The 27,797-nt window shown below is 44.4% G+C and overlaps 1 protein-coding gene across 6 annotated transcripts in view; it reads left to right on the top strand.

Annotated features, from left to right (window-relative positions):
- LOC126999320 (LIM/homeobox protein Lhx9-like) overlaps nt 1-27,797 on the top strand; it is a 161,264-nt gene that overhangs the window by 96,773 nt on the left and 36,694 nt on the right. For 4 of the 6 annotated variants that reach the window (XR_007753233.1, XR_007753234.1, XM_050861773.1 and 1 more), the window contains exons 4-5: nt 5,950-6,136; nt 7,666-7,930. Coding sequence is in view for 4 of the 6 variants with exons in the window: in XM_050861773.1 (XP_050717730.1) it covers nt 5,950-6,136; nt 7,666-7,930 (452 nt within the window). In the remaining 2 variants the exon portion in view is untranslated. The remainder of the gene's footprint in view (nt 1-5,949; nt 6,137-7,665; nt 7,931-27,797) is intronic. The other 2 variants (XM_050861775.1, XM_050861774.1) reach the window with 2 other exon arrangements.

A 27,797-nucleotide genomic window follows, 5' to 3' on the forward strand; every position in this document is an offset into this window, starting at 1 on the left:
GGAGGAGGAGGAGGAGGAGGAGAGGATGAAGGCAAAGTTAGAGAAAAAATATACTAGCAACCTGTTTTGAAAGTCATCTCTGTATTGAAGAAAAAGGAAGGAGGAGGAGGAGGAGGAGGAGGAAGAACGGAGGAGGAAGGAAAAAGGAAAAAAAAACACTAAAATAACCTGTTTTGGATTGGTTTCTAAGATTTTTTTGCAATTTTCTTCTTCTTTTCTTCTTCTTCTTCTTCTTCTTCTTCCTTGTTTTCTATCTCTCTTCATGTATGCGAGTCAGTAATTTCTTCCTTTTTTTATTTTATTTTTTTGTCTTCTTCCTTGATTTCCAGTTTCTTCTCCTTTTTTCTCTTCTTTTCACTCGTGTATTCTCATTTCTCTTACTTTCTTTCATTCTTCACTTTTCTAACCCACTCTAAAGTATGCTATTCTAATCTCTTATGTTTAATCCTTTCTCCTCTTCTCTCTTCCTTCCTACCCTTTTCCTTTCACTCCTACTTTTCCTTTTTTCTCTCCTTTTCTCTCTCTCATCTATCTCCACTTCCCTCCTTTCATTAAAACACAAGAACATAAAACCGTAAGGAGTCTGCAAGAGGCCGGTAGGTCTGTACAAGGCAGCTCCTGTGAACCTAACCCCACCTAACCTCACTGTCCATGAATCTATTTTTGAATTTCCCTCATCTTCTCCTCCCACCGCCTCTCCTCTTCTCTCCTCTCTCTCTTTTTTTTCCTCTCTCACGTATTACATTCTGTCCCATCTCGCTCCTCACTCACATCATCTTTCCTTCTCCTCCTCTGTCCTCATCTTCTCTCCTCTCCTCTCCTCTCCTATCCCCTTTTCTCTCTTCTTTCCCCTCTTACGTATTGCAATCTGTCCCATTTCTCTCCTCACTCACATCATCTCTCCCCTCTTCTTGCCTCATCTTTCCTCCTCCTCCTCTGCCCTCATCTTCTCTCCTCTCCTCTTCTCGAGTATTGCCTTCTGTTCCTTCTCTCTCTCCACTCCCTCATCTCACTACTCTTCTTTCCTCACCTTTCCTTCTACTCTTCTTCCTTCACCTCCCCCTCTCCTTCTCTCCTTTCTCCTCTTTTCTTCTAATTTTTCTCCCTATTTTTCTGTATTTTTTCTTTATCCTCTCCTCTCTTCACCCTCTTCTCTCTTTTCTTTTTCTTCTACTTCCTTCTATCTTTTCTTTTCTTCTCTCCTCTCCCGCATCACTCCTCCGCTTCTCATCTCCTCCTCCTCCTCCTCCTCCTCTTCGTCCTTCTCCTCTTCACTCCCAGTCACCACCACCACCACACCACCACCACAGACGCCCCCAGACACTCTCCCCTTCGCCTTATCGCCTCTTATCAGCAGCGAAGACTAACTACAAACAGAGCCTGGTTGAGCGGTGGCCAAGGATTGTTTTCTCTTTATTTTTCCTCCTTTCTGCGCCCTCGTCGGGTTCCCAGTAGCACGGGAGCCCAGACGAAGGGTGTGGGCGCAGGCAGGCAGGGTGATGACAGGGCGGCAGGGAGGAAAGGGCGCGAAGAAGAGTCAGGAAGGAGGGAGACTTGGTGATTTGGGGTTAATGTAAGAGCAGGGGGGGAAGGGCATGGGTGAATAAGTTGAGGTGATGGGCAGCGTGATTGGTAAGGAAGGGGTTATAAGAGAGGAGGAGTGTGAAAGAGAAAAATGAGAAGCTAGTTAAAAATGGAAAAGGGAGATGGGAAGAAGGGGAAGAGATACATGAGGGCAGGATGAGGGTGTGTAAGAGGATGGAGATGAGAAGGAAGGGAAAGAAATGAAAGGAAAAGGGGGATGGGTAGGGATGAGAAGGGTTCGAGGGGGAAAGTGAGGGGAAAGAAAGAATAGTGTTAGAGGAGGGAGATGGGAAGGAAGGGGGAGAAATGGAAGAGGGAGCTGGGGAGGAATGGGTAATGTAAAGAGATGGTGAGGAAGAGGGAGGAAGTGAAAAGGGAAATGGGCCGAAATGGGAATAAGGGAAAAGTGATGGAGGAGAGAAAGGGGAGGAAGAGGAAGATGGGGATAAAGGAAGGGGAAGAAAATGAAGAGGGAGATGGGTAGGAATGAAACTAAGGGAAAAGGTGAGAGAAAAGAAGGGGAAAAAGATAGGGAGGAAGATGGGGAAATGGGAGGAAGAGGAAGATGGGGATAAAGGAAGGGGAAGAAAATGAAGAGGGAGATGGGTAGGAATGAAACTAAGGGTAAAGGTGAGAGAAAAGAAGGGGAAGAAGATGGGGAGGAAGATGGGGAAAATGGGAGGAAGAGGAAGATGGGGATAAAGGAAGGGGAAGAAAATGAAGAGGGAGATGGGTAGGAATGAAAATAAGGGAAAAGGTGAGAGAAAAGAAGGGGAAGAAGATGGGGAGGAAGATGGGGAAATGGGAGGGAGAGGAAGATGGGGATAAAGGAAGGAGAAATGAAGAGGAGTTGGGTAGTAATGAAAATAAGGGAAAAGGTGAGAGAAAAGAAGGGGAAGAAGATGGGGAGGAAGATGGGGAAATGGGAGGAAGAGGAAGATGGGGATAAAGGAAGGGGAAGAAAATGAAGAGGGAGATGGGTAGGAATGAAACTAAGGGAAAAGGTGAGAGAAAAGAAGGGGAAGAAGATGGGGAGGAAGATGGGGAAATGGGAGGGAGAGGAAGATGGGTAGATATGGGAAGGTAAAAAAAGTGAAGGTCAGGAGAGAAAGGGAAAGTTTGACAACCTCGACAATCAAACCACCTCTTCCCAAACCCTCTTAGGTCCTACACAGAACGACCCCCCTTCCACCCCCCTAACCCCCCCCCATGCCACCCCAGGACCAAAGGATCATAATAAACAAGCGTGTCAGAAAGGCGAAGGAGCGTGAGACAGAGTGATGAGTCCTGCGATCCTTATCTGGTATCCTGCTCTATATCCTTCGCGAGCCCATCCGATTCGTATCAACTGATTCATCCTTTTTATTTGATGCCAACTTCGAACAAGAACGTAAGTAAGAAGAGATGGAGGAGAGTCAGGCAGAAAGTAGGTTAAACAGGAACGTAAGTCAGGATATAACGAAACGCAGGATATAACGAAACGCAGGATATAGCGAACTCTTTTTGGGAGGAGTGAGTAGCGGGCTTTTTTTTATATTTGTTTCCTTTTTTTATGCCCTTGAACTGACTCCTTTGCTGTAAAAAAGAAAAGAAAAAAAAAAGAAGGTAACTCGGGATAGAACGAAAGTCAAAAAGTTAGAACGTAGGTCAGAAGTGAAGAACGTAAGTAAGGAGGGTTGAACGTAAAACACAGCGATGGAACGTAAGTGAGAGTTGAACGTAAGTCACCGGGACAGAAGAAGGGGTCGTATTTTAAGACATTTCATGACCCTGGTGGTAGAATGGACCTGACTGACCCTCTTTGACCTTTAGAAATAGCTGATGTTAGGAGCGAAAGGTCGATATTATGACACTATCGCTTCTCACATCGTCTCTTTCTAAAGGTCAAAGAGGGGGTCAGTCGGGTTATAATGAGTGATTTCTTCAGGTTCACGGTACAGAAGAAGGGTCAAACTACCACCAGGGTCATAAAACTACTCCTGGAAATGCCCACAACACCCACGAAAGCCTTGTCGAATTAGTGTTCTTGGGCGATGAAATGTCTTAAATACGACCCTTTCTCTCCTGACATCAGCTATTTCTAAAGGTTAAAGAAGGGGTTAATCAGGTTCTAATGATTGATTTCTTTAGGTTCACGGTACAGAAGAAGGGTCAAACTACCACCAGGGTCATAAAACTACTCCTGGATATGCCCACAACTCCTGCGAAAGCCTTGTCGAATTGGTGTTCCTGGGTGACGAAGTCTTATAATACGACCCAAAGTGTTTCAAAATACCAACCAAGGAAGCGCGAGGCGTGTCCGGTTCCGTTCCGCCGGGTGAGGAAGTCCCATTTTAAGTCAGGCCAACCGACCGTACGCGCCGCCGCCGATCTTATCAGCCAATCACGTGATGGGAGGCGGGGTCACGTGACAGCCCGCCCCGCCCTGATTGGCCACCTCGTCCGCTTTGGGTCTTCTTTTTTGCTACCTGTCTCTCGCCACACGCCGCAACAAGGACAGGTGACGGGGTATTGACGGGTGGGTGGCGTGGGTGGCGTGGGTGACTCCTCCTCCCTCACCCACTTCACCCCCCCCCCCCCCCCTTACGGATTTGATAAGGAAAAGGTCAAGGTGATGGTTATTGGAGCTTTCATTTTGGCGCCGCAACTGCTCGGTCATGTGGCGCCGAACTAAATACAAAGACTATTATATTGGAAAGGTGAGGAAGGTTAACGCAAAATTCACTCCTCGTTTTGACTTAATAAGAAATAAAATCACAGGAACCATTGACGACATTTATAAGAACATATTTCCAGTTAGCAAGAGGAACGAACGTGGTTAGAGAGTTAGCAAGAAGAGGAGCTGCCTTGTATGAGCCGACCGGCCTCTTGCAGACTCCTTGTGTTCTTATGTTCATATACGATGAGAGGAAGAAAAGCTGAAAAATATTTGTAGTTTGGTCGAAGAATAAGAGAATGGGAATGAGAGAAGATAAATGTAAAGAAATTTGAGGTTAATCAAGAGAAGAAGAAGAAGCAATGGAGAGAAACAAACATACAAAAAAAAAAAAAATCGAGTTACTTCAGATAATAATGACGAACATATACAATAAAAAGGAAAAAAACAGGAACTAACATAAAACGGGGAAACGAGTAGAATCTAAATTACAAATAAACAATGAAAAAAAAAAAAAAAACGAGACCTCAAATAATAATAACGAGCATATACAATAAAAGGAAGAAAGAGGAACTAAGATCGATAAAACAGGAAAACGAGTAGAATTTAAATAACGAAATAAACGAAAAAAAAAGTACAAAACCTCAGATAATAAAAACGAACATATGCCATAAAAGGAGGAAGAAGAGAAAACAGAGATAAACAAAGAAACGGTATAACTCCTGGAATCTAAATTACGAAGATATGACAAAAGGACACTAAAAAATACGAATGAGAGGAAAATACGACAAGGACAAACAACATCACTCACTCACTCACTCCGGAACTGTGGGAGAGACAAAAAACAAACAAACACTCCACCTTATCTTACCTCCCTGATAGCAAAAAGAAAAAAAAAAAAAAAAAAAAAAAAGTAAAGAACACCTGGAGAGCCGTTAACGATAAGATCTATGGGAAGTATTACTGGATATGAAGAAAAAGTGAAGAGAGAGAGAGAGAGAGAGAGAGAGAGAGAGAGAGAGAGAGAGAGAGAGAGAGAGAGAGAGAGAGAGAATTTCCTCATTTTAGCACTAATTACGGTCTGTGATTTGCCAATAGATAACCACTCAATGAAGAAGAAAATGGGGTGTCGTGGTGTGTTGGGGTGAGTTTTGGGGCGTATTGGGGTGTGTGTCGGGGTGTTGGGTTGTCAGTGTGTTAGAAAGTGTGTTAGGATGTACTGGGGTGATGATGACAGGGTTTTGGGGTGTCGTGGTGTTGGGGTGTACTGGGGTGTGTGTTAGGATGTACTGGGGTGATGATGACAGGGTTTTGGGGTGTCGTGGTGTTGGGGTGTACTGGGGTGTGTGTTGGGGTGTGTGTTAGGGTGTACTGGGGTGACGATGATGGGGTTTTGGGGTGTCGTGGTGTTGGGGGAGTGTATATGGATGGTATTATAAGACAGTTTCGCTTCTCACATCAGCTATTTCTAAAGGTCAATGTGGGGGTCAATTGGGTTCTAATGAGTGTTTCTTCAGGTTCATGGTACAGAGGAAGGGTCAAACTACCACCAGGGTCATAAAACTACTCCTGAAAATGCCCACAACTCTTACGAAAGCCTTGTCAAATATGCTTTCTTGGGCTGCGAAATGTCTTATAATACGACTTTATATATATGCAATGATTATATTCTCGCCCCCTCGTCAGCCGTCCCTTTCCTCATCCGTCAGGTGTTTCAGCATCAGGCGGTGTGCTCGCTGCTCCCAGAACATCAGCAGCTCCGAGCTCGTCATGAGGGCGCGCGAGTTCGTCTACCACGTGCAGTGCTTCACGTGCGCCCACTGCCACGTGCAGCTCACCAAGGGGGACCAGTTCGGCATGAGCGGCCCCGTCATCTACTGCAGGGACCACTTCCAGGTGAGGGAGAGGGAGAGAGCTAATGAAAGGGGGGTTGTTGACGGTATTTGAAGGGGGAAGGGAACGAAGAAGGTACTAGGTGAGTTGAGCTTCTGAAGGGGTTTGTTGATGGGACTTGAAGGAGGAAGAAGAGATGGGCCACTACCAGGTGATTTAGAAGTCCTGAAGGGGGTTTAGATGTGACTTGAAGGGAAAGAAGGGATGGGCCACTACCAGGTGAGAAAGAGGTCCTGAAGGGGGTTTAGTTGGGACTTGAAGGGAAAGAAGGGATGGGCCACTACCAGGTGAGAAAGAGGTACTGAAGGGGGTTTAGATGTGACTTGAAGGGAAAGAAGGGATGGGCCACTACCAGGTGAGAAAGAGGTACTGAAGGGGGTTTAGATGGGCCTTGAAGGGAAAGAAGGGATGGGCCACTACCAGGTGAGAAAGAGGTCCTGAAGGGGGTTTAGATGGGACTTGAAGGGAAAGAAGGGATGGGCCACTACCAGGTGAGAAAGAGGTCCTGAAGGGGGTTTAGATGGGACTTGAAGGGAAAGAAGGGATGGGCCACTACCAGGTGAGAAAGAGGTCCTGAAGGGGGTTTAGATGGGACTTGATGGGAAAGAAGGGATGGGCCAATACCAGGTGAGAAAGAGGTTCTGAAGGGGGTTTAGATGGGACTTGAAGGGAAAGAAGGGATGGGCCACTACCAGGTGAGAAAGAGGTACTGAAGGGGGTTTAGATGGGACTTGAAGGGAAAGAAGGGATGGGCCACTACCAGGTGAGAGCTCCTTTAGGGAAGTTAGAGGAGGGGGATTGGAGGGGGAGAAGTGATGGGGCTACTACCAGGTAAGTATTAGCTGCTGAAGGGGTCTGTTAATGGGACTTGAAAGGGGTAGACGGTAACGGGGCCACAACCAGGTGCCTTAAGGAGTTCCTGAAGGGGATTTTGAAGTTCATATTTAGGTGTGCAACTAAGTTATTAAAGGAAGAGGTAAAGTGAAGAAGGTAAGTAACCCTGATAAACACCTTACCCTGATGCAAGCTTAATTACTGAAAGAACAGGTAAACTTTTATTTTGATCTATTCTCTTTACCGTAAAACAAAAAAAGTAGCTATCTCGAGGTAAACTTGATAAACGAACAGGTGAGTTAAAGGTAAAGGACCCTAACAGACACATCCTTACCCAGATGTTAAATTGATTAATGATAAACAGGTAGATATTTCCTCTGTACCGCAAAAACACTTGTATTATTTGTTTCAAGGTAAACTTAATACACTAACAGGTAAACAAAAGCTAACTTGCCTTAAAACAAACACCTTCTCATTCAGATGTTAAATTAGCTACAGACAAAAACAGGTAAACTCAGGTGCCTCTATTTCAAGGTAAACCCAATTAACAAACAACCAGGTAAACTTAAGGTAACTCAACCTCAACAAACACCTTCCCATTCAGATGTTAAATTAGCTACAGACGAAACAGGTAAACTCAGGTGCCTTTATTTCAAGGTAAACCCAATTAACAAACACCTCCCCCCCCTCCCCCCCAGATGTCCACCCTGCTGGAGAGCGGCTACGTCACCCCCATGGGCATGCCCCCTGGTGCCCTACCCGGCGGACCCCTTCCCCCGGGCCCCCACCCCATGGCCCACCACCCCCTGCACCCCCACCTGCCCCCCGAGATGCTGCAGGGCTACCCGCCGCCGGAGCATGGGGGGCGCCTTCCCTGCTTCAACGGGGTGGGCTCGCACGGGAAGGGGCGCCCCAGGAAGAGGAAGCCCAAGGATGAAACGATGGACACCAACATGAGTGAGTGTGAGAACCACTGTCTTTCTGTTTATTCGTCTGTCTGTCTGTTTGCCTGTCATTTTTTTTTTTTACAACAAAGGAGGCAGCTCAAGGGCACAAAAAATAAACAATAATAAAAAAAGCCTGCTACTCGCTGCTCCCAAAAAGAATCCAAAGAGGTGGCCGAAAGAGAGGTCAAAACCGTCTACGCCTATAGCTCCGGTAGGCTGCTTGAGAGGCCTGGATGGTGTTCGGCCTCAGCCCATCATGGCGCAGGCAAGTGTTTATAGTGGCGCCATCTTCTCTTGTCTATCTCTCTTGTGGTGTGCATGAGGGAAGGAACGATCTACCTATCTCTCTATTATTCTACCTGCAGGAATTGTTTGTCTGTCTATTCATTTGTCTGTCTATCTGTCTGTCTGTCTATTTATCTGTGGTGTGCATGAGGGAAGGAAAGATCTACCTATCTCTATTATTTTACCTGCAGGAATTCTTTGTCTGTCTATTCCTTTGTCTATCTATCTATCTGTCTGTCTATTTATCTGTGGTGTGCATGAGGGAAGGAACGATCTACCTATCTCTCTTTTATTCTACTTGCAGGAATTATCTACATATCTTTGTATTATTCTACTTATCTATCCATCAATCTACTATTCTATCTATTTACCTGTCTATCTGTGTTTGGGTGTGTGAGGCAAGGAATTAACTACCTTCATATCTATTTTTCTATCTCTATCTATCTATTACCCTATCTCTTTATCTATCTACATCGGTCTATCTATGTTGGGGTGTGTGAGGGAAGGAAAGGGAGAGAAGAGGAGAGGAAGAAAGGTAGAAAAAGAAGAGGAAAAGGGAAGGAAAAGATAAAAGGTGAAAGGGAGAGTGAAAAGGAAGGGAAGGCCAAGGGGGAGAGAGAGAGAGAGAGAGAGAGAGAGAGAGAGAGAGAGAGAGAGAGAGAGAGAGAGAGAGAGAGAGAGAGAGAGAGAGAGAGAGAGAGAGAGAGTGTATGTTGAGCTTTGCATGTGTGTTGGGGTGTAATGGGGTGTGTTGAGGTGTGTTAGAGTGTGTGTTCCAGTTGTTTTTACAGTTGTTTATCTTTTCCTCCATTTTCATCTTCCCTCCTTCGTTCTTTAATTCCTCTCTCTGCCTTTCCTCTAATTTACCTGTTTACCTGTTCGCTGTCTCTCTCTCTCTCCTATCCATATTTTTATTGTTTTTTTTTCTCCGTTGTTTATTTATTTCCCATATTTTATCTTCCCTTCTTTGTTCTTTAATTCCTCTCTCTACCTTTCCTCTAATTTACCTGTTTACCTGTTCGTTGTGTCTCTCCCATCCATCTTTTTTTATTGTTTCCTCCTGATAATCACTTGTTTTTTTATAATTCTTCAACCTTTCCTTCTTTGTTCTTTAATATCTCTCTCTGTCTGTCTTTCTTTCTTTCTTTCCTCTGTTGATCTGTTTACCCATTTATCTCTCTTTATTGTCTGTTATCGTTGTTTACTTGTTTACCTCCTCGCTTCCTTCTTCCTCGTTCTTTCAAATCATCCTCTGTCCTTCTCTCTTTCTCTCTCTATAGCTCTCGCTCTACCTGCTTACCTGTCCCTCTCTCTTCGCTGCCAATTACTGTTGTTACCTTGTCATACCTTCGTTAATTAACTGGCTATTACACCTGGATAGATTCTGCATGCTTTGTACTCTCTCTTCCTGTACCTATCTATCTATTTATCTATCTTTCTATCTTTCTATCTCATTCTAATACAGCTTTTTTCTTCTTTCTCCTCTTTTTCTTCTATCTTATTTTGCAAGACCGAAACTACCATCTCTCTCTCTCTCTCTCTCTCTCTCTCTCTCTCTCTATTATACCACTTTTCTTCTCTCTTTTCCTTTTCTTTCACTCCTATTTAACAAGACCAAAACCATACACGTACTCCTCTTTCTCTCGTTCTCTCGTCTCTCGTCTCTCTCTCTCTCTCTCTCTCTCTCTCTCTCTCTCTCTCTCTCTCTCCGCCCCTGCCCCTCAAGTGTATAACTCACCCAACATATGCTGGCTTTCCGGCTCCACACAATGCCCTGAGCGCCGCCAGCCCTCCACTATATTGATTGTTATTGTGTGTCCTAACCAAACACAAGCTACCCCCCCTCTCCCTCCCCTCCCTATGTCCCCCGTTCTCCCTCCTCTTCTTCCTCCTCTTCCTCTTCCCTGCTCCCTCTACTCCTACTACCCCCCTTCCCTTCTTCCTCTTCTTCTTCCTATTCCCCTACTCGCCTTCTCTCTCTCTTTCCCCTTTTCTACTACTTCTCCTCCTCCTCCTCCTCTCTCTTTCTCTTACCCTCTTCCTCCTCTTCCTCTATATTTCTAGTTCTATTCCGTCTTTCTCTTTCTCTGTTTTTCCTTTATTCTTTGTCTCCGTTTTTTGGTTTACTCTCCTCGTTTTCTCTCTTTTTATCTTCTTTCCTCTTCTTTATCCTCTCTCTCTCTCTCTCTCTCTCTCTCTCTCTCTCTCTCTCTCTCTCTCACCAATGTCCTCTTCCATTCCTTACCCTCTCTCTCTCTCTATTCTTCCCTCCTTTCCTTCTCCCTCCCTTTCTCTTCCCTCCCCCTCCCCCCCTCCTCTTACGGGCCAGGCCATTCACACGACCCCCCACGGCCACCAGGAGAAAGAAGAGAGGAGGAGGAGGAGGAGGAGGAAGAGGGGGGATTGAATATGTTGCCAGTACTCCTTTTAAATTTACTCACAAACATTGATTCTTCCTTTTTTTCCTCTCATTTTTTCCTCTCACACCTCTCCACTTTTTTCTTCTTTTTTATTTTTTTTACTTTTATTCCTTCTCTTTCTTATTCGCTTTCACGCCTCGGGTTGTTTATTTTTTCTCCTTTTGTTTGGTTTTTTTTCTTCAGTGTTTTCTTGAAGGGCAAAAAAGGTGCAGAAAAGGAGATGAATAAGAAAAGAAAGAAAACAAAAAAGAAAAGCAGATTAGGGATTGGGTTGTGTATTAAGTGTGTGTGTGTGTGTGTGTGTGTGTGTGTGTGTGTAAAAGTCAGTCAGTCAGTCAGTCATTCAGTCAGTCAGTCAGTCAGTCAGTCAATCAGTCAATCCCAGCCAGTCAGTCAGTCTCAACCAGTCAGCCAGTCAGCCATTCAGTTAGTCAGTCAATCAGTCAGTCAGTCAGTCAGTCCGTTAGTCAGCGTGTCCAACTCAAAAAGACAATATTATCACATATTCCAAACAACTGTGGCTTGCCTGTGTGTCTGTTTGTTCTGGCAAGACATGTTTCACCTGCGTTCCTATTGATTCTAAAGTCAGGGAGAGGAAGGGAGACGGAGAGAGGGAGAAAGGAAGGAAGAGAAAGGAAGAATAGTAGAGGCAGAGGGGGAATATAGGTGAGAGAAGAGGGGAGGTACGGGAAGGGAAGGGAAGGGAAGAGAAAGGAAGGGGGGGAAGTGAGGGAAGGGAAAGGGAAAGGGAAGAAAAAGGAAGGGAAAGGAAGAGAATGGAATGGAAGGGAACGGAAGAGAAGGGAAGGGAAGAGAAGGGAAGAGAAGGGAAGGAAAGAGAATGGAATGGAATGGAATGGAAGGGAAGGGAAGAGAATGGAATGGAAGGGAACGGACGGGAAGAGAGGGGAAGTGAGGGAAGGGAAGGGAGGGGAAGGGAGGGGAGGGACGGAAAGGGGAACGTAGGGGAGGGGAAGGGAAGATAGGCGTCGTTAGTGTGTGTGTGTGTGTGTGTGTGTGTGTGTGTGTGTGTGGGCGTGTTGTTATTCTCCCTCAAAGCGTACACACCTGAAAGGACTGGTGGTGGTGGTGGTGGATAATGGTGGAGGAGAAGAAGGAAGAGATATGAAGGTAAAAGGCACAGGTAGATATTGGCAGAAGATGAAGACAGAGAGAACTAAGATAGGCAGTGTAGAAATAATTAAGATAGAGAAGTAAATAAGTAAACAAGATAGACAGTTCAGGTGAGGAGAAGGAAAGGTAAACAATAGCACAGGTTAGGTTAGGTTAGGTTAGGTTAGGTTAGGTTAATTAAGATAGAGAAGTAAATAAGTAAACAAGATAGACAGTTCAGGTGAGGAGAAGGAAAGGTAAACAATAGCACAGGTTAGGTTAGGTTAGGTTAATTAAGATAGAGAAGTAAATAAGTAAACAAGATAGACAATTCAGGTGAGGAAAAGGAAAGATAAACAATAGCACAGGTCAGGTTAGGTTAGGTTAGGTTAATTAAGATAGAGAAGTAAATAAGTAAACAAGATAGACAGTTCAGGTGAGGAGAAGGAAAGGTAAACAATAGCACAGGTAAGGTTAGGTTAGGTTAGGTTAGGTTAATTAAGATAGAGAAGTAAATAAGTAAACAAGATAGACAGTTCAGGTGAGAAGGAAAGGTAAAAAATAGCACAGGTAAGGTTAGGTTAGGTTAGGTTAATTAAGATAGAGAAGTAAATAAGTAAACAAGATAGACAGTTCAGGTGAGGAGAAGGAAAGGTAAACAACAGCACAGGTAACAGAAACGAACAGGTAGAAGAGTAATCGAGTACATATGAAAAACAAATAATTAAGGTGAGAAGGAAGGGGCAGGTAGGCAGGAACATTGGCTTAGGTAAAATACACAAACAGGTAAAGAAGCAATTAAACACATCTATAAGAAAGACAGATAATTAAGGTAGGAATAGACGGGTAAATCAAAACAATAACAAAGACAACAAACACACAAAACAAATAAAAACACAAACCAAAAACACCAACACAAAAGAAAACACAAAAAAACACAAAACAAGCAGACAAAACAAACAATAACAAAGACAACGAACACAAAAAAACAAACCAAGAAAACAAAACAAACACAAACCACACAAGTAACACAAAACAAATAGAATATAAACCAAGGAAAAAGCAAAACAAAAACTAAAACACCAAATCAATTAATAATACCAGAGAGGTGAAGGGAGCAGCCAGGTAGGAAGGACAGAGCAGGTGACAGGTGAGTCTATGAGAAGGTATAATATCAGGTGTGGTGTCCGATCCTCTTCTTCGGCGCTACTAAACCCGACTTCGTGATCTGCTATGAGTTTGAGGAGGATTCAAGTCTCTTATTAGGCGGACAGAGTGTGCTGATGGGAGCTGATGGCCGGAAAATTGAGAGTAAGCATCTGTGTGTGTGTGTGTGTGTGTGTGTGTGTGTGTGTGTGTGTGTGTGTGTGTGTGTGTGTATGGAGAGAGGAGGAAAGGCAGACAGAGGGAGGGAGGAAAAAAAAAATAGTTTGCTTGTTTTTTTCTCATTTCTTTTCCTTTCTTCCTTTTTCCTTTCCTCTTATACATAGTTTTCTTACTTCTTACCAACTCTTCTCTTCCTTCATTATCATCTATTTCTGCCTCTCTTTTATCTTCATCTTTCTTTCTCTGTCTTCTACTTTATCTTTTATTCATTCACTTCCTCTTCAATCCCTTCCTCTCCATTTTCCTTTCTCTCCTTCTCTCTCCTAACTCATCCCCTTCACTCCTCTTCCTCCTCCCTCAAGTCCTTCTTCTACTTCTTCTATTTGATCTCATTTAACTCCTCTTCATTCCACTTCTCTTCCTTACTTCTTCTCTCCCTTCCTCAACCCCTTCACTCCTCTTCCTCTTTCTTCTCCTCCCTGTTCCTCCCCTCTCTGTTCTTACCCTTCCAACCCTCCCCTTTCCCGTCCCTGTTCTTCTCCTCCTGCCCCCCTGTCATCCATCAGTCATCCTCGCTGGTTCTCGCGTCATCACCCTCCAGACGGCTGCTTCTTGTCCTAAGGCACCAGTGTAAGCAAGTTTAAGCCCTTTCCTACAACCCTTCTCTCTGACACCCCCTCTTCTTCCTCCTCCTTCTTCTCCTCTTTCTCCAGCCCTTCGTTAACTCTTCTTCCTACTCCTCTTCCTCGGATTATTCTTTACTCTCATATCCCTTCTTCCTCCTCCTTTCCTTCTTCTCCCTTTCTCTCAGTCAGATCTTCTCCACCTCCCCCTCCATTACAACTTACCTTCTACAGTCTTTCCCTCCATCAACTCTTTTTTTAACTCCCTTCCCTTGTCTTCTTCCTCCCTCTCTTCAATTCTCCACTGTTCCCTTCACCTCTTCCTTATCCTCCTCATTCACATCCTCCTTCTCTATCGTCACTACCACCTCTTCCTTACTCACCATCACCAATTCATTCCACTTTCATCCACCTATCCTCCATTTCCCTTTCCCTGGTGGAGTTCCAATGACACACAATACCCACAAGTTCCACCGCAACACCCACTCCTCCACCCTCTTCCCCTGCGGTAGCCTGTTCCGCTTGGGTTCCTCTTGCCTGGTAGCGCCCACAGACCCACCCCGAACCCCCCCTACCCCCCATCGCCTCTCGGGAAACTGTCAGAAGGCGTTAGGCCCTAGAGAAACAGACGATTTTGAGAGGATAACCCAGCTGACCGGCGCCTGCGAGGGTGGGGAGGACTGGTTAGGGATGCTGCTGAAGAAGGGGATGAAGGTGGGAATGCTGGGGGTATTGATAGGGGGATAGGAGGGGTGAGGATTGGAAGATGGTAGGGATAGGTGGGTAAGGGAGCGAGTGGAAGGGAGTGTAGGACTGACAGTAAGAGAGAAAGATAGATAAAGATAGGGAGATAGAAAAAAAGCTGGAAATGAAGATGGCAGAAAATAGAGTAAGAAAAAAACACATCAGTAAATAAAGACATAATGAGGAGAAAATATAAATAGATAAAGATAGGTAGATAGATAAAATGATGGAAATGAAAATGTCAAAAAAAGAGAGTATGAAAGAAAAGAAAAATCAGTAAAGAAAGACACAGTGAGGAGAAAGTATAAAGAAAATAATGTTAACAGTGATACTAATAACAACACTAATATGTCACAGAACTGCACTTAAACATTATCTTATTACTTCGCCCGTAACCAATAACCATAATAAAGATGTAATGGAGTCTGATAAAGTAATGGTTAACGTAATACAAAATAATCACGATATAACGTTGAATTTAACCCGGTAGCTGCGGGGATCATGTTTCTTAATGGTCCCTCTAAGCGAGAAAATGAGAAAAAATCATCACTCACGCAAACCATTTCATAATATATATCAACGCATTTGTGATCAATTTATGCATCATCTGTTTTTGGGGTTTATATCATGGCAAAAATTTGGCCCGTCGCTGGTACACGGTAAAGCCACAAATTTGGCCCGTCGCTGGTACACGGTAAAGCCACAAATTTGGCCCGTCGCTGGTACACGGTAAAGCCACAAATTTGGCCCGTCGCTGGTACACGGTAAAGCCATAAATTTGGCCCGTCGCTGGTACACGGTAAAGCCACAAATTTGGCCTGTCGCTGGTACACGGTAAAGCCACAAATTTGGCCCGTCGCTGGTACACGGTAAAGCCACAAATTTGGCCCGTCACTGGTACACGGTAAAGCCACAAATTTGGCCCGTCGCTGGTACACGGTAAAGCCACAAATTTGGCCCGTCGCTGGTACACGGTAAATCCACAAATTTGGCCCGTCGCTGCTACACGGTAAAGCCACAAATTTGGTCCGTCGCTGCTACACGATAAAGCCACAAATTTTGCCCGTCGCTGCTACACGGTAAATCCACAAATTTTGCCCGTTGCTGCTACACGGTAAAGCCACAAATTTGGCTCGTCGCTGCTACACGGTAAAGCCACAAATTTTGCCCGTCGCTGCTACAGGGGCCTAACTTCATCTAATATCACTGTCCTTGAATCTATCTAATCTATTTTTGAATGGGACTACTGTATTGTAAGTAACTATTGTAAGTAAGTCAAGTAAGTTAAGTCAAGAAATAATGGAAGTCCGTTTTGGCTGTGTCTTGTATGGATCTTGGCGGTCGTGATGAAGGTTCTTGAAAGTTTGTGTTGTGTCCTTAGGTAAGAGTCGCCCTTCACTGTGATGACTAAAGGTGTTGTTATGTAGTTTCTTTTATTTTCCTGTGTTGTTATGAGTGAGTCTTATTCACCCCAGATAAGACTCACCCATAATTTTGCTTATGTTGTGGTCTAAAGGTGGTGTGTGTTTTCCTCTCTATTTGTTTTCTGTTGCTATGGATGAGTCTTATTCACCCCAGATAAGACTCACCCATAGTTTTGAGGGCGTTGTGGTCTAAGGGTGGTGTGTGTTTTCCTTTCTATTTGTTTTCTGTTGCTATGGATGAGTCTTATTCACCCCAGATAAGACTCACCCATAGTTTTGAGGGCGTTGTGGTCTAAGGGTGGTGTGTGTTTTCCTTTCTATTTGTTTTCTGTTGCTATGGAAGAGTCTTATTCACCCCAGATAAGACTCACCCATAGTTTTGAGAGCGTTAGTCTTCCCTTAAGAACAATACAACTTTCATCATAACTTTTTCTTCTTTTTCGAAGGGTGCGAGTCAATCAACAGCCTTTTCTTCTTTTTAAGCTTGACAGTCTTTTCAAATTTTTGTTTTCGTTAAAGTCAGAGTTTAGTTTAAAGTCCTTTTTTGTTCCTAAAACTTGATTCCTTTGTCGATGAAGCTAAACCAACGCAAAACCTCATATTTTCCTTTATTTCTTTTGTTCCTAAAACTTGATTCCTTTGTCGATGAAACTAAACCAACTCAAAACCTCATATTTTCCTTTCTTTGTTCCCAAAAAGTCGATTCCTTTGTCGATAAAACTAAACCATTGCAACAACTCATTTTCCTTCCTTAAAGGGTCAGTATCCCACCCCAACATTTACGTCAGGGTCAGCATCCCACCCCAACATTCAAGCTGGGGTCAGCATCCCACCCCAACATTCAAGCTGGGGTCAGCATCCCACCCCAACATTCAAGCTGCGGTCAGCATCCCACCCCGACAGTTAAGTCAGGGTCAGCAAGTCTGCTTTGTCTTGGCAATGTCTTGTATGGAGTTTGATTGTCGTGATGAAGGTTCTTGAAAGTGTGTTGCGTCCTCAGGTAAGACCCGCCCTTCATTGTGGTGAGAGGGTTTAAAGGTGGCGTTGTGTGCTGTTGTTCTTATTTATCTGTGTTGTTATGGATGAGTTTATTCACCCCAGATAAGTCTCACCCATACTTTTGATGGTGCTGTGGTCTATTGGTGGTGTGTGTTTCCTTTCTCCTCGCTGTCTGTCGTTATGGGGAAGTCTTATTCACCCCTGATAAGACTCCCCATAATTTTGACTGTGTAGTGGCTAAAGGTGATGTTGTGTAATATGTTTTTCCTTTTACCCTCGTCTGTTGTCATGGTTGAGTCTCATTCACCCCAAATAAGACTCGCCCATAACTTTGCGGGCGTGAGTCCCCCCTTACGGACGATACAACTTTCATGACAACCTTTTGTTCCTTTTCGGAGGGTACGACTTTATATCAACAGCCTTCCCTTCTTCTTCAATCATCTTCTTCAAGTATGTGCTTACGTTCAAGTCAGAGATAAGTCAGTCTGTCAGACTCTGTGTGCCGGCCCCTTCGGAGCGCCTGCCGGGGCCGGGGACCCCCGCCCAAGGCTTTCCTCTCGGCCCTCGGCCCCGGCAAGAAAACTGTCACACTTCAAGAAGTGCCCAGATGAATTTAAAGTTAATATTGTGATGGCGCCGAAAAAGCGAATTCATCGGCTCTAAGATGGTCTCTCGCGTGGACCCCCGACGCGGATCAGGCATGGAAAACTCCCTCTGGCGGCGCCTTCCGGTAGAGGCCATTTGTTATAGGGGGGGGGGAGAGAGAGAGAGAGAGAGAGAGAGAGAGAGAGAGAGAGAGAGAGAGAGAGAGAGAGAGAGAGAGAGAGAGAGAGAGAGAGAGAGAGAGAGAGAGACAAATGGAAGAGAATGTGAAAGAATGAATGAGAGGGAGAGAAAGACAGAGACAAAGAAGAAATGAATGAGAAAAGAAAGACAGACAGACAGCACCACCACCACCACCACCTCTCTCATGTTCTAACACCTTTTTCTTCGACACACACACACACACACACACACACACACACACACACACACACACACACACACACACACAATATAATGAAATGAGAAAAGGTAATGAAGAATTTAACGTAACGGATAATAGAACGTAACGGATAATATAATGAAAAGTCGAACAGTGAAAAAAAAAAATAGTGAAATGTCTTGGTGAATATAATGAAACGAAGAGAAAAACCCACAGTGGATAATATTGCATTGGTGAACAGTGAACATAAACAAACGTAGTGTAATGGTGAATATAACGTCATGGTGAATACAACGTACGGAAGGATGAAAGTGGAATGGGTGTTTGTGAGTAAGAAAGAGGTGGATGCGTTGTAGTGAAGAGTTATAGGGAAGGGAAGGTAAGGGAAGGAGGCACATAAGGTGATTGAAGGGAAGAGTGGAGAAAGGAAAGAAAGGGAAGGGCAAGAAATTATGCTAAAAGGGAAATGGTAAAGAGCGAATCAGTAAGAAGTGTAATGAAATGCAGAATATAGTTAAATACCGAATATAATGAAGTGGATATTTAATGTAATGGTCAGTAATGTAATGGTCCCAGGCGGTGATCGAATACACGCTGCCCACTCTTCATCGCTTCGCCGCCCCCCCCCCCCCCCCCTGCCCAATCGTGCTTACCTGCCTCCCCGTACACCTGCAATCAGCGCCATTACCTCACCTGATAGCCGCCCACCAGCCACGCCGCGCAGACGGAAGTAATTATCGAAAGTGAGGAAAAACAACAACAACAACAACAACGATATGATAAATGGAAATAATGTAATGTTTATGAGTGTGTGAGAATGTTGAAAAAGTGTAAAAGAAATGTAGGAATGTAAAAAAACATATAATAAAATGGGAAGTAATGTTGATAAGTGAGAAAATATGATAAAATATGTAGAAGAAATGTAAAAAGATGTAGGAAAACGATATAGTAAAGAGGAATAAGGTTAATAAGAAGGAAAAATATTGAAAAAAGTGTAAAAGAAGTGTAGGAATGTAAAAAAAAAACATAATAAAAGGGGAAATAATGTTGATAAGTGAGAAAAAATAAGATAAAATATGTAGAAGTGTAAGAAGATGTAAAAAAAGGTTTAATAAAGAGGAATAAAGGTTAATAAGTAAAAAAAAAAAAAAAAGAAGTGAAGAAGCAATGTAGGAATGTATATAAAAAGACGTAATAAAGGGGGAACAGTGTTAAAGTAATATTAATAAATGAAGGAGAATATGCAAGAAAAAAAAGATAAGTAAAAGGAGAGTAATAATGTAAAAAAATGAAAAAAATACAGAAAAATTGGGCTCGAAAATATACAAAAGAGGGGAAAATGTCAATAAATGTTTAGAATAGACGAAAAAAATGTGAGAACGTACAAAAAACTGCAAAATGTCATAAAAAAAACTAATGAAAAAAAATACACGAGGGAAAAAATACTTGACAATAAAATCTTACAAAAAAAAAATGATGTTACTTTGAAAATATCGAGGAATTGGGAAAAAAATGTATTAAAAAAAACTAAACACACAAAGCATCCAACGAAGCTTTCACACACACACACACACACACACACACACACACACACACACACACACACACACACACACACACACACACATTACTTATACTTGAATGGACAAACTGAGTGTCGGTCGGTGCGTGAGTGAATGATAGAGAATGTGAGTTAGTGAGTGAGTAAAAGAGTGAGTGAGTGAGTGAGTTTGAGATAGAGTGAGATAGAAAAACGAGTGTATATGAGTGAGTGAGTGAGTGAGTGAATGAAAGTTTGAGAGAAAGAATGAGATAGAAAAATAAGTGTATGTATGTATGTGTGTGAGTGAGTGAGTGAGTGAGTGAGTGAGCTGGCGAGAGGGCAACGCACAAAGGCACACACTCACGCCCTCAATACAGAAGACCTTCCCTACATTTGCATAGGAAAAAAAAAGTCCAATAAAAGTATCTAGTATCGAGATTTTCCGGGCGAGTGATGCGAGGAGGAGGAGGAGGAGGAGGAGGAGGAGGAGCGGTCGGGGTCTCTTTATTTATCGAAGTTACCGTAGCGGAAACTGGGGAGGGAAGAGGAGGAGGAGGAGGAGGAAGAGGGAGGAAAGAGGAGGAGGAGGACGAGGGATGACTAGGAGGAGTGCATGAAGGAATGGAGGAGTGGAGGAACCGAACTCGAATCTGGAGGAGGAGGAGGAGGAGGAGGAGGAGCACTCATGGTCTCTCAATGTATCTTTTTTTATGTTGATTTTGTGATGTGGTCAAAGATGTGGCTTGACACTGTCTGGCCCCGCGCTACTATTATGCCTTTTGAGGAGGAGGAGGAGGAGGAGGAGGAGGAGGAGGAGGAGGAAGAGGAAGAGAAACATTCGAGTCTTCAATAACCAAAGCAAAGAAGAGACCTGTATGTAGTCCTCCTCCTCCTCCTCCTCCAGTTTCTTAAGGTTGTTGAGATACATTTTCCTTCAACTTTTTTTTATATATGTTCCGAAGCTTCGAGTCGTGGGGTTCGAATCCATCTCGGCGACTTTTGAATCCCTGAACCCTTACTTTTTTTTTTCCTTTTCTTGCATTTCTTTCTTACGCGAATCCTTGACTTTCACTTTCTTTCCTTTTTCCTTCGTCTGTCAAAGGTGAGACGAAAGGGAAAGTGTAGAAGTGAAAGGAGAGAGAAATAGGGAGAAAGGGAGAGAAATCGTTGAAAGAGGGAGGAGAAAGGAGGAGGAGATTGTTGTAAGGATTGAAAGAGGAAAATAGAAAGGGAGAGAGGAAGAGAGAGAGATAAGAAAGGCTGAAGTGTAGTGCTCAAATAGTCATCTAGTCTCGATCTGAAGGAAATATAAAAAAGGAAAACAAAAAAGATGAGTCACAGAAAATGATGACGCCGATGGAAATGAAAGAGAAGGAGGAAGATGAAAAGAAGGAAGAGAAGGAGGGAGAAAAGATGGAGGAGGAGGAAATGAAATGAGGAAAGAATCAGAAAGGAAAAAAAAGGCAACATTAAAAAAAAGCGAAGGAAGGAAGGAGGAGAAGGAGGAGGAGGAGGAGGAGGAGGACAAGCAAAAGGATATCAAAAAGGGAGAGAGAAGAAAGAAAATATGGGGAGGAAAAGACAGAAAATAAAAAGCTCTGAGTAACGAAAAAGTAAAAAAAAATCTATCATGAAAAAATAAATGTGTATGTATGACTGTATGTATGGATGGATGTGTGCGTAAGTGAGGTAAGTGTGCGTAAGTGTCCGTTAGCTCAGTGTGATGTAACAGGAACACCCTCATTCACAATCTTTTTTTCCTTTCCTTCCTATCTTTTTTTTTTCTCACACGCCCAATATTCCCCTTGTAAGGAGGGAACCCGCAATGGCGATAACATCAGGGGACAAGTGCCTCTGGAGTACCGAAGGGCGATAATCCTCCTCTATTAGCCTTAAGACCCGCCTTTAGTGACATTCAGGCGATCGGGGGACAGCGAGAGACGTAATCCGGGGTCTTTCATTTCGTATTCAATTCTTCACTTCGAGGTTTTCACTAAATTCATCCGGATCCGAAGTTGGTATCCTGGATTTACGAAGGATACGGAAAATGGGGAGGATTTTTAAGACGGTAGGATGCGGAGGAGGAGGAGGAGGAGGAGGAGGTGGAGGTAAAAGAGGAGGAGGAGAAGGAGGGTTTTATCTCCCATCTTGAGGAATTTGTTAGGGACGCTATCTCCCATTCATCTCCAGAGGGCGTAAAGATCTGTGCCCCGCTACCACCGCCGCCGCTGTCACCACCATCACCACCACCATCACCACCACTTTTCATCACCATCATCACTTTCTTGCTTCTTGCCGCCACTTTCATCACCACAAAGCACACAAAGCCCTCACAATTACTAACTTACTGTCTCTCATCACCATTTTTCATCACCTTCATCACCACTTTTCATCACCATCATCACTTCCTTGCTTCTTGTCGCCATTTTTCATCACCACTAACTACATAAAGCTCTCACAACTACTAACTTTCTGTCTCTCATCACCATTTTTCATCACCTTCACCACCACTTTTTTCATCACCACTTACTTGCCTTGCCGCCATGTTCATCACCACTAACCACACAAAGCTCTCACAACTACTAACTTTCTGTCTCTCATCACCATTTTTCATCACCTTCATCACCACTTTTTCATCACCACTACTAAGTACACTAAGATCTCACCACTTCTTCCTTACTGACTCTCACCACCAATTTTCATCACCAATCACTTGCTTCATCACCACCATTTACTTACCATTGTCATCACCCATCACCACAACATCTTACAACCACCATCATCACCACCACTATTTCTTTTATAGCACCACCACCACCACCACCAGCTCCATCATCACTATCACCACCATCATCACCGCCACCACCACCACCAACACCACTACCGTCACCGCTAACAAAACCGATCTATTGACATTTACGACTCTCTCTCTCTCTCTCTCTCTCTCTCTCTCTCTCTCTCTCTCTCTCTCTCTCTCACCTGCCCGTCTTAATTAGGGGTCGCCCAGGTAAGACGCACACCTTTGCCAATGCTTCTCAAGGTCACCGATCAGCCTTCACGCTAGAACTGACGTAACGGGAGGAGGAGGAGGAGGAGGAGGAAGAGGAAGAGGAGGAGGAAAAGAAGGAGAAAAAGAGCTTCCTACTAAGCTGTCTTCTTTCACGCCAAGGACCGAGGATAAAACTGGAGGAGGAGGAGGAGGAGGAGGAGGAGGAGGAGGAGGAGGAGGAGGAGGAGGTAGAGGAGGATAAGAAGACAGGAAGAAATCAGAAGGAAAAAGAAAGAAGGCGGCAAGTTGATAAAAGAAGGAAGCAGAAAATGAAAGTAAGAGGAAGAAGAACCAGAAGGAGAAGGAAGAAGATGAAACGAAGAAAAAGGAGGAAGAAAGAAAAAAAGGAAGGAAGGAAGGAAGGGAAGAAGGAAGGAAGGGCGGCAGAACGACAAACCCCCAACCGGCAAGAGGAGGAGGAGGAGGAGAAGGAGAAGGAGGAGGAGGAGGAGGAGGAGGAGGAAAAGAGGATATGAAGAAACAAGAAGGAAGAAGAAAACAGGACATAGGCAAGCAAAAGAAGGAAACGGAAGACCAAAGAAAGAAGACGGAACCAGGAGGAGGAGGAGGAGGAGGGGGAAAAAGAAGAGACGAAGAAGGAAGGAAGGAAGGAAGGAAGGGCGGCAGGACGACAAACCCCCTACCGGCAAGAGGGAGAATTACCAACCATCACACAATTTGCTGTCACTTCCACACATCATTAGCGACGCCGAGAAATGTTATATACCACGCCTAGCCAGTCAGCCACCCAGTTACCCACCCACCCAGTCAACCAGTCAGTCAGTCAGTCAACCATCATTCATTCAGTTAGTCAGCCAGTCAGTCACCCACCCACCCAGTCAACCAATCAGTCAGTCAGTCAAAAATCATTCATCCAGTTAGTCAGCCAGTCAGTCAGCCAATCAGTCAGTCAGTCGGCCATCCATTCAGTCAGTCATCAGTCCTTCCTATCTTCAGTCAGTCAGTCAGCGCCGTCACAGCTGAGCACGGACTAACTGTTAACTGGTATTGTTGTTGTGATGATTTTTTTCCCTCTACACACACACACACACACACACACACACACACTGGGGCGAGGGAAGTCAGGTTGAGGAGCACACAAAAGGCGGTGTATTAATTATTGTCAGTTGAGTTTAGCGTCGCCAGGACAGGACGAGATGAAGATGGGAAAAGATGTGAAGGTAAAATAGTGTAAGGGGGAAAGAAAACGAAGACTCACAAAGGCCACGAATACAGGCAAGATGGGAAAGTACAGAAAAGCATGAAAAGGGAAAAGAAAACGAAGATGAGCACAGGCAAGATGGGAAAGTACAGAAAAGCATGAAAAGGGAAAAGAAAACGAAGATGAGCACAGGCAAGATGGAAAAGTTATGGAAAAGCGTAAAAAGGAAAAAGAAAACGAAGATGAGCACAGGCAAGATGGAAAAGTTATGGAAAAGCGAAAAAAGGAAAAAGAAAACGAAGATGGGCACAGGCAGGATGGAAAAGTTATGGAAAAGCGTAAAAAGGAAAAAGAAAACGAAGATGGGCACAGGCAAGATGGGAAAGTTATGGAAAAGCGTAAAAAGGAAAAAGAAAACGAAGATGGGCACAGGCAAGATGGAAAAGTTATGGAAAAGCGAAAAAAGGAAAAAGAAAACGAAGATGGGCACAGGCAAGATGGAAAAGTTATGGAAAAGCGAAAAAAGGAAAAAGAAAACGAAGATGGGCACAGGCAAGATGGAAAAGTTATGGAAAAGCGTAAAAAGGAAAAAGAAAACGAAGATGGGCACAGGCAAGATGGAAAAGTTATGGAAAAGAGTAAAATGAAAAAAGAAAACGAAGATGGGAAGTTATAGAAAAAGAGAGTAAAGAAAAAAACGAAGGAAAACGAAGCCTGCCTAAAACGCCACATAAGCAAAGTCATCGGGTTCTCAAGCTTACAAAAAGGCGAAGAATTAAGGATGATAAGAGTGTAGCGGGCGTGGGTAAAGAGAGGTAAAGAGGAAGGGGAGGTTAAGAGGAAAGAAAGGAAAGGTAAAAGGAGAGGAAAGTAACGCCATTTAACACGAATACAACACAAGGTCAGGTACAGAAGGTTACAAAAAGCGAAATAGTAATTGTAAGTTGGCTTTAGCAGGCGTGAAGACGAAGAGGGATGGAAAGGTACAAAGAGAGAGAAAAAGAGGTATAAAGAGAACGAAAGCTAACGAATAGAACGAATAGAACACAAAGTCAGGTACCGAAGCATATAAAAGGCGAAATATTAATTGTTAGTTGAATCAGCGGGCGTGAGAACAAAAAAAGAAGGAGAGGGAAAACAGGAAGGGACGAAGGGTTAAAAGAAGAGCAAACTAACGCCGCGCTTAACATGAATACAATGCAAATTCAGGTACTCGAGGTTATAAAAGGCGAAGTATTAATTGTTAGTTGAATCAGCGGGCGTGAGGAGGAAGAAAGAAGATGAAAGGGGAGGTAAAGAGGCGAAGAAAGGAGAGGCAAAAGGAGAGCAAACTAACGCCGCCCAACACCGAAAGTCAGGTACTCAAGATTATAAAAGGCGAAACATTAATTGTCAGTTGAATTTAGCGGGCGTGGGGACGGAACGGAGCTGAGAGAGGGGACACGGCGCAAGGGACAGAAGGAGGACGAGGAGGACGAGGAAGAGGACGAGGAGGAGGAGGAAGAGGAAGGCGTGTATAGGACAAGAAAACTCAGCGCCGCCCACCTCGCCCCGCCCGCAAATCGACAAAATCAGTAACGAGGGAGGCTGGTGGCGGTCTGCTTTTGTCGCGCGCCCCGGGCTAACCTTTTTATCCGCCCCGCGCTGGGAAAACTCGGGGCCGGGGCGGGAACGGGGCGGGGACGGGGCGGGGAGGGGGAGGGAGAGAAAAGGCAGAAGCAGAGTCAGCGGGGCGTCCCTGGGCATTACTGTGTCACTTGGGCGCCCCGCGGGGAACGTCTCACCAAAAAATTCGTCGCCGCTATTGACGAAGTGACGAGTGGATGCTTGGGAAAAGGGGGGGGGGAGAGAGAGAGAGAGAGAGAGAGAGAGAGAGAGAGAGAGAGAGAGAGAGAGAGAGAGAGAGAGAGAGAGAGAGAGAGAGAGAGAGAGAGAGAGAGAGAGAGAGAGAGAGAGAGAGAGAGAGAGTGCGCTTGTCGTTATTCTTGCGTTCACGACCACAACGACATCAAGGTATTATAGGTAAGAGTGGGTTCCTTCCCTTCCCTTCCCTTCCCAATCTCTCCTCTTCCATTCCACTGCCTTCCCTTAAATTCCCCTTCCTTATCCCACCTTTCCCATATAACACAAATCTCGATCAAATAAATACGTAGCGGCACTGAAAATCGCATGCGGGTTTAACAAATGAATACATGAAAGAAACAACTGGAAGGCAAACACTTACCACCATCTCTTGCGGAAGGTGATGTGTGCGAATCGAAGGAGGAACATTTTAGACCCGCGACCTGTAAGAACGAAAGAAAAGAATAAGATTAGAAAAAAAAAACATAACGCAGATAACAGTAGAATATAAAGGTTACAAGGAGAGTTTAATGGTTTGAGAATGTGAAGGAAGAAACCTAATTATAAACGAGAACATAAGAACATCAACATAACATAAGAACATTAAGGAGTCTGCAAGGAGAGTTTAACGATATGAGAAGGTGAAAGAAGGAATATGGTTAGAGAAATAACACAAGAACATACATAACAAAGACTCTGCAAGAAGATTTCAACTTTTTGTTCTTATAGTCAAAAGCGAAACATTGTAAAGGAAGGAACAAAGAACGAAGAACACAAGAACATAACGTAATACAAGAACATAAGCAGCCGATAAGGAGATATTTAACGTTTTGTTCTTAAGGTCAATATGCAAGAATACGTAATAGAAGAACATACAGGTAAAGAGAACACAAGAACATAAAGGAGTCTAGAGGAAGGATGATTTTAATAGCGAGGAAAAAAGTGAAGGAACAGAAAAGGTAAAATTGCATCCATGAAACAGTGTACTTTGTTTTTGCTTATTAACGCAAAGATTACACACCCATCCCTCCTCCTCCTCCTCCTCCTCCTCCACCTTACAGCACCGGAAAACCATAAATCAGCGCCCACAAAACAGCGGCCCCCGCACCACCTTGCGGGCCGCCGTCTCTGTGTGGCCGCAGATCAAAAGTGGAACAGACTCACGACCAATTTTCCGGCACCGAACCTGCAATTAGGCGCCTCAACCCTGCCCCGTCAACGCCACCAGCAGCGCCTCCTCCCCCTGTCAATACCACGGACCAACACACCCTGTCATCACCCGCCCACGAGCCCGTAATCACCGCCACCCCATCAACACCAGACGAGAACTCACCACCACCGCCGCGAGTAAACCACATGGAAAACACACATGAAACACCTCTTCCAATCGCCTCCTCCTCACGCGGGTTGGACAAGGGCAGCAGGAGACCCTCAGGAAGGATTTGGGCAGCAGGGACCTTGGGAAATCACGGTGAGATAAGAGAAATGAGTGAAAAGGTGAGTGAATACGGTGGTGTCCCGGGTCCCCTTCTGGCTTTGAGTTGGTCCCTGGCTCCCCTCGACCCCCCGGCGCGCCCTCCGACTCCCGTACAACAGAAACAAGCTGAAAGGGACCAGTGTATTTTGTGTGCATAGATCCCATTATTTGTGATGCTATAATGGCCTCGAACCCCAGCCCACGAGGAGACTTTTCCGACACGGCTCAACAGGCGGGGAAAAAGAGATGTCACAACCGACCTTAATGGCCCTTGGGTGAATGACAAGGAGGCGGTGCTGACGGTGGTGGTGGTGGTGGTGGAAGGTTGTGGTGGTGGTGGTGGGAGAATTCATGTCCCTCCTCCTCCTGTTCCTTCCCTTCCTCTCCTCCTCCTCCTCCTCCTTTCTCTCCCCCACCCTTTCTTCTACTCCATGTCCCTCCTTCCCTACTTCACTCCCTCCCTTTCTCCCTTCCTCCCTCTCTATTAAAGAATGTTACACTGCTAAACCCTCTGTGCTCTCTCCTCTCCCTCTCTCCCTTCCTCCCTCCCTTCCTCCCTCCCTCCGGCCTCAGGGTATGCAAGGTTCAAGAAAAATGTTATAATGTTTCCACCTTGGTACCGGGTTGACGCAAGGAGGGACACCTGGGAACAATGGAATTAGTACAGTTACCCCTGAAAAAATATTAAAGAAAGATGATATGAAGAAAATGAAGATTGTCTTGACGGAAGAGGTCGGGATTGCGCTCACTCACACGGACGAAACAGAAAAAAAAAGAAAGATAAAAAAGGACGGTGAAGATGAAAGAAAGGGAAATCAGTGAATGGAGGAACGGTAAAGGTAAAAAAAAGATTGATAAAACGTTCTTGTTATTACGAAAGGTGTGAATGGA

This window comes from Eriocheir sinensis, chromosome 16 (genome assembly GCF_024679095.1).
Source record: "Eriocheir sinensis breed Jianghai 21 chromosome 16, ASM2467909v1, whole genome shotgun sequence".
NCBI lineage: Eukaryota > Metazoa > Arthropoda > Malacostraca > Decapoda > Varunidae > Eriocheir > Eriocheir sinensis.